We start from the raw sequence: 7085 nt of genomic DNA on the forward strand, positions 1-7085 counted from the left end.
CCTCTGAAGAGGCAGGCCACATATCTAAATTGAAATATACCATATCTCTGCCTTTAAGGTTATTTTGATCTGTGAAGAACTACAATAATACAATAGAAGTCAGACCTGGGGAAAGTATGGCTCAGTGGCAAAGCGCTTACCTAGCATATACAAGATGTACAAGATCTGGGTTCCATCTCCGCACTGCACAAAAAAGGACAAACAAACAAAAGCCACATACATAAAACAATAAAGAGCTTTATTGAATATCTGTTCAATTATATCATGAGCCTTATTAGTACAGTATCTATCCTGAAAATTCTAGTCAGATAAAAAAATGATGGCATAATGATGTTTAAAGATGATTCAGTTGCAATTTTAAAGAGTGAAAACAAAAAAACTTATCAAGAGTGAAAACAAAACACGATGAAAACTAGCTAAAAAAAAAGGCAACACAGTCAGAGCATATGATGTTCTATAGCTGTTGGTAGGGCTTACATCTGATGTAGCATTCTTACTGCCAGTCAAACAGTTCTTTTCTCTGTCATATCTTAGCTGTTGATGCTATGAGTCTGGGAGAGACTGACTATGGGTAACACTTCTGGTCTTCAGCTGTGACTGTGCAATGTCAGCAAGTGCACTTTGGATCTTCTCCAGAAGCATATCTCCCCGATAAACAACATCCTCCAGACATGTAGCAGCTTCGTGATTTTCTTCTTCTAGCTTATATAAGCTAGCAGCCTTTGTAAGACATGAGTGTTAATATATTCAGAGATGAAATGGACAGAAACTAAATACAAGTATTTATTTTAAAATCAGAATGCCTTTCCAACCATTGTGTCTTATCTTTGGTAGCAGGTATTCTATCAACTTAATTTTTTTTCCGTATGACTTATTAGAAGACTAATTTTCGGCCGGGCGGTGGTGGCGCACGCCTTTAATCCCAGCACTTGGGAGGCAGAGGCAGGCGGATTTCTGAGTTCGAGGCCAGCCTGGTCTACAGAATGAGTTCCAGGACAGCCAGGGCTATACAGAGAAACCCTGTCTCGAAAAACCAAAAAAAAAAAGAAGACTAATTTTCAATGAGAATATATAGGCATACATATATGCTCTACTTACACTGCTTGAAGACATTGTTTTACTCCACATTCAGAATGTCATTCTCTACTCACTCTTTGCTAGTTAAACAAAGTTAGGCAGGAGTCTTCTGCCAAAGACTGAAATTGTTCAATGTCAATACCACCTTAAACACACCTGATCTTATCCTTAAGTCAAAATTGAACAACCTTACAGCACAATCTTCCAGGGGCTGTGCTAGTTCAGTTAACAAATCTCCCAAGTAAGCCTGAGGTTATAGCTCAGAGACAGAGTGTTTGCCTAGTATGTGAGATCTTGGACTTGACCACCACCAAAAAAAAAGAAAGAAAAAGAATGAAAAGAAACTCACAAAACCAAATAAAGCCTCAAATACCTCCCATTTAAAATTTAATATTAAATTGAATATCATAACCTTCTTTAATTCAAAGTTCTCTACTATTAGTAATTTTATCAGAAGACTTTTACCTGTAAAGCAGCTGTAGACTCTTCACTGGGTAAGGAATCGATCAAAACATCAATATCTTTTGCTGTTCGTGCAATCAATGCTGCAAAAAGCTGAGCATACTCTGGAAGAAAAACATCAAGTTAAATTATCAGAATCTTACATTTTTAAAAATAGAAATTATAAGTTTAATAAAGTTAGAAAAGCTCAGCTAAGTTTTCTATATAATAATTCCAATTATGAAAGTATAATTTTAGCATGTCAATACTATTTTTACATTTAATATTACTTCATATTGGGAATTAGCATGTCATTTTATTTATTAGGACAACATTCTCGTACCTTAAGGAAAGGAATCCATAGATGAGATGTTTTTCTTATTAAGGTCATAAAAACAAAACTCAGCTTAACTCATACAAGCTTTCCTCTAAGGAAGTAACAATCTTTGTTGAAAATAAACAGAATTATGAGGCTTATGAATTATACTGATAAAGTCATTATACTGATAAAGTCATACCAATTAGATAGCTTTGCAGACAAAGGACACTTGCCACCAAGTCTAACGACCTAAGTTTGATCCCCAGAACCCAAATAATAGAAGGAGAGAATTACTCCAGATCCTTTGACCTCTTGCATGCATGCATGTTATGGCAGGCACACCATATAAACAGATGTAAAAAAAAAAAAAGAGAATCATTTATTTATGGCAAAACTTAGTAATATACTAACCACAGTCACATTTTTACAAAGAAGCTATAAATTATAGAAGAAATGTCAGTCAAACTAAGCAGACCTCACCTTCTGTAGGATTGGCTGGTTGATCTTTATTAATTGCTGTTTGAATGTTACTAAAAGAGGCAGGAGGACCACACTGCTGTAATACACCAATGGCATTACAAAACTGATCTGCAAGCTTGAGAAAAAGGAAAAAAGTCAAGGTTACAAAGAATTGTCAATGTTAAGGATTTTATTAAAAATGGCAACAATCTCTTCATAATCATGATCTCTATGCAAACTCCTCAGAAAAAGAAATATTCTTCGATAAAATGAGCCCATTATTACTAACAATGACAGACTGTGCAGCTAAAACTTTCAGTCTTCCAGGAGTCTATTTACATTTAGTTTGGATTAAATGATTTAATCATACAAAGTAACTTAAGTTTGGTGTTAGTCTAGGTAAAATTAAATTTGGCATCAGTCTAGCTTAAAGAATCAATACATGAAAGCCAGGCTACGGTGTCAAATGCCTTTAATGCCAGCACCTGAGAGGCAGAGGAAGGCTGATCTCTGAGTTCAAGGTCAGCCGGGGCTGTACTAAACAAGAAAACCAAAGACTCAGCCATTAAGTGTTTTGTTTTGAGTGGCTCTGAAGACTGAGCTCTCAAGAACAGGCTGTTCACAAATAAAACCAGATCTCCATGCCAGCAGATACACAAGCTGCAACAGAGAAACAGGTGTTCAATAGTTAAAGAGCACTGGCTGCTTTTGCAGAGGACCTGGATTCAACTCCCAGGACCCACACGGCATCCCACAACTATAACTCTTATCTCAATATACCTGACGTCCTCTTCTGGCCTCTATGGCACCAGGCATCCACATGGTACACATGCATACATGTAGCAAAAGACCCTCATGCACATTAAAAAAGGAAAGAAGAAAAAGTCTCCTACAAATCATAACTCAACAAGTCCTAATCTACCAAAGTGAAATGACTTTTGCACGAGTCTGTTCTTTCCTTCTACAGTGTGGGTCCTAAGTTAGATCTAGTGGCAAGTGTCTTTACTTACTGAGCTGAGCCAGTTTGCCAGTCCCCTAAACCATTTTATATTGCTAATTTTATTTATGTGTATAAGTGTTTTGTCTGCATGTATGTATGTGGACCACGAGCATTCAGTGCCCACAGAGAGGTCATCAGAGTACCTGGGACTAGAGTTTTAGATGGTTGTGAATCACTATGTGGATGCTGGGAGTTAAACCCAGATCCTCTGAAAGAAAAGTAAGCTCTTAACTGCTGAGCCATTTTTCTCCAGTCCCATATGCTAATTTTTTAAAACCAAAACCACCAAACAAACAAAATAGAGGTTAGGTAAGCACAAGAACAAATTTAGTTCCCCTGTACCCACAACAGAGACCCTAAGTTCTCACTGGTCAGCTAATATAGCTGAAAAGGTGAGCTTTCGGCTCACTGAAAGACCTTGTCATAAACAAACAAACAAAGAATCTTGGACAACTCTGGTCTCTACATAAATGTACACAGGTTAAGTGCACCTGCATATAACACACACAAACACACATATACAAAGAAATAGAGTTCAGTTGGTTGTTTGCATAGCAAACATGAAGCCCTGGGTTTGATCCATAGCGTGCTGCTTAAACTGCAGGTGGTAGTACACACCTGTACTCCCAGGACCTGGAGGCAGGAGGATAAGAATTTCAAGGATATACTAAGAATTGTGTTTGAAATGAAAACAATTTTTTAAAGATTTATTTATTTATTTATTTTATGTATGTGGGTACACTGTCGCTGTCTTCAGACACACCAGAAGAAGGCATCAGATCCAATTACAGATAGTTGTGAGCCACCATGTGGTTGCTGGGAATTGAACTCAGGACCTCTGAGGAGCAGTCAGTGCTCTTAACCGCTGAGCCATCTCACCAACCCCGAAAACAATTTTTTTTTTACTCTAAGTTATCAGAAATGTATTATTCAAGACTCAAATTGTAACCTTGTTGCTTAAAATTTATTTGTTGTTGGGGCATGACAGATCCCAGCATGAGGAGGCAGAGACAGAGGCAGTCAGATCTCTGTCAGTTCACACCATTCACAAAGTAAACACATCTTCTAACTAGTCCTAACCCCTGAAACCTCATTTACTATTTCCAATCAGTAAACATTTCTATTGTTTCGTTGTCGTTATATAAATGACAAAATTCTTAATTGTTATTGAAAAGCTAACCTGGGTGGCTTTCTAAGTTGCAGTATTCTATTTAGCAGCACTGCCATAAGAAAGAAAAATACAAATGAAACTTATTCAATACAGTAGCTATGTGTTCTGTCCTGTAATTTCATTCAAGACCCACTGTTTATCTGTTCAAAAATATTTATTGAAAAACCAATTCCATGACAAGTACTGTATATAAATATTATAGAGATGAACATGACATAGCTTCTGTACTCATGGAGTTTCCAGATGGCAGAACAAACGTTACTAGTGCTCTGTGTTCCAATCTACTTTAGCTCTTAAGAGCTGAAAACAATTCACTCTAACTCCCTAACCACGATGGGGTTTGTTTGCATCATCTAAAAGTCTCTTGAGTTTATGACATCTTTCTAAGCTCCTTGAGTAGCTCTTTGTAAACACATTGCCTATAGACACAGTAGGCATCCATATTGACTCAATTATCAGGACTCCTAAGGTGAGTCAAGGCCATATTGTATCCTTACCATCCTAACTACAGAACCTACACGAATATGTATATTTAAGAGATAAGCTCCTACACAGCATTATTAAGATTTGTAAAACAAACAAACAAAAAAATTTAAATTAAAAAAAAAAGTTTGTAAAACCACAAAGCAGTATTTTCTTGCGAGAGGTTAGCTGGCACCCCAGGGAATCTCTGCAAACAGAATGTACCTTCGAGAATTCATCAACATTTAAGATAGTCCCTCAACTTTAAAACTACTTTATTTACACAGAGTAGTCTAGTTTTCCCACTAGTAGATTCACAATTTCAAAGTCCTCTCAAAGTGATGATGTATTAACCCAGAAGCCAAGTTGTATCATTCCTGTTAGAAAAACACTGGCCAGGGGACTAGGTATTTAGATTTTTTCAGTAGGCTTACACTCTGTAGGCACTTCTACATCAAACTACAACCAGAAGGACACTAAGAGATATTTAACTACCAATGGAAAACTGCTGTACTCTAAATTGAAATAAGCAGTAATTTTTTTTAATGTTTCTTTGGGTCAGTGTCTTCTCTACATAGCTCTGGCTGTACACAGTACTAGAACTCACTTTGAGGCTGGCCTCAAACTCAGCTTTGCCTCTGTCTGCCCCCTGAGTGGTGTGGAATTATAGGGATTAAAGGTGTGGGTAACCATTCCAGGCTCAATATTTTTCAGCTTCCCGTGCATGTACATTAAGCAAGAATAACAGCCAGAGGGGATGAAGTTAGAGAAGCTAGGAATTTTCGGGAGCTTTTGTTGTAGATTTTGACTCCGGGTTGTTTTTTTGTTTTCAACTGCCTGGTCTCCACAGGGTGCAGGTCAGCCAGAGCTGACCATCAGTGAAACCATCTCAAAACAAAACAAAAATCCCCCTTGTGTACATTCACTGTTCGTGGTACTGTGCTGCAAGAGCTTCACTTTCACCTGTAAGAGCCTCTTAGGGAAGATTCTAAAGTGGACTTAAACAACGCAAAGAAATGGAGAAACTAGGATCTAGACTCCTCTAGAAGATGTTACTCTCCAACGACTGGCGCCAGAGTGGCCAAGAGCGGAGGAGTCACGGCCTCCAGATGCCACGATAAGCCCTCACCCTGGCCACCCAACCTACAAACACTCAACACTTTGTTGTGGTCGTTTGTGTTTTTGTTTTCTGAGATGGGATATCCAACTGGAGCTCAGGCTGGCCCGAGCTCGCTGCAATCCTCCTGTCTCAGCCTCCGGAGTGCGATCACAGGGGTGGGGATCCATTTGGCAAGTTGAAATTGAAATGCAAGGGATATACGCAAAAGTGCTTAGGCTTGTCTCGCCCCACAAAGGAGGTTCCAGAAGCATCCCTGGGACTTGAGTACTCGAGTCCCTAGCTACCTGGCCTCGGACCTTGAGTCCCCCTCAGGAGAGGCCGTCGGGTTCCCTCATTAGAGGCCACCCATTCCCTTCTTCAGGAGAGGTGTCGAGCCCCACAACCCTGAGGAGAGGCTTGCGGGTCCCGCCTCCCCTCGGGAGAGAACCCGGATCCCACCCCACTCAGGAAGAGACTGGAGGGTCCCGCCTTCCCTCAGGACAGCCCCCGGGCCGGGTCTCCCCGCAGGACAGCCCCCGGGCCCGGGTCCCCCTCAGGACAGGCCCGTCTCCTCAGACCCCGCCCTGTGGCCTCCGTGAGACCCAGGTCTCCCGCACGCGCCGTCCGCGGCAACCTCAATCAGCGCGCTCCCCGGGACCAAGCCTCGCTCCTTCTCCCTCTCTTCCCGTCAGAAAAGAAAGAAAGGCTGGCGAGCCGAGGCAAGCCCTTACCGAGTTCACAGCGTCCTGAAGCTGGGTGAGTCTATCCGCCATGTTAGACGCGCACACAAGGGTGCGCAAAAGCTCGCATCCCCTGCGATTGGCCAATTTATAGCGGCTCTGGGCCAATCACAGGGCTCCTCCGTGCGGGGCGTGGTCAAGGAAGCGTGCTGCACGGGGAGGGGCGGGGCTATCCTGAGGCCTGCTGACGTCACGTCGGTGGGATCCAGGGCTGGCGTGTGGGAGGGGGACGAGTGTGGGCAGAGTCGCCACCGTCCGCGTCGGCGCTGGACCGAGCCCCGCGGGGCGACAGTGCTTCCTCCCTCCTGTCTGTTAGC

General features: G+C 41.4%; 1 protein-coding gene across 1 annotated transcript; it reads right to left on the bottom strand.

The window, feature by feature from the left end:
• Positions 1 to 217: 217 nt before the first annotated feature.
• Positions 218 to 6837, bottom strand: Med21 (mediator complex subunit 21). The gene is made up of 4 exons (XM_028757576.1): positions 6760 to 6837; positions 2318 to 2432; positions 1543 to 1643; positions 218 to 720 (listed from the first exon to the last, which is right to left on the bottom strand). The coding sequence occupies exons 1-4, from the start codon at positions 6799 to 6801 to the stop codon at positions 544 to 546; spliced, it is 435 nt and encodes a 144-aa protein (XP_028613409.1). The 5' UTR covers positions 6802 to 6837; the 3' UTR covers positions 218 to 543.
• Positions 6838 to 7085: the final 248 nt, after the last annotated feature.

This window comes from Grammomys surdaster, unplaced genomic scaffold (genome assembly GCF_004785775.1).
Source record: "Grammomys surdaster isolate TR1022 unplaced genomic scaffold, NIH_TR_1.0 126176, whole genome shotgun sequence".
In the NCBI taxonomy this organism is placed as follows: domain Eukaryota; kingdom Metazoa; phylum Chordata; class Mammalia; order Rodentia; family Muridae; genus Grammomys; species Grammomys surdaster.

Coding starts and splice junctions, on each gene's coding strand:
- Med21 (XM_028757576.1), bottom strand. CDS start 6,801: ATGGCGGATAGACTCACCCAGCTTCAGGACGCTGTGAACTCG. Junction 1,644..2,317: donor ACCAGCCAATCCTACAGAAG/GTGAGGTCTGCT, acceptor TTTTTCTTCCAG/AGTATGCTCAGCTTTTTGCA. Junction 721..1,542: donor AGTCTACAGCTGCTTTACAG/GTAAAAGTCTTC, acceptor TGTCTTACAAAG/GCTGCTAGCTTATATAAGCT.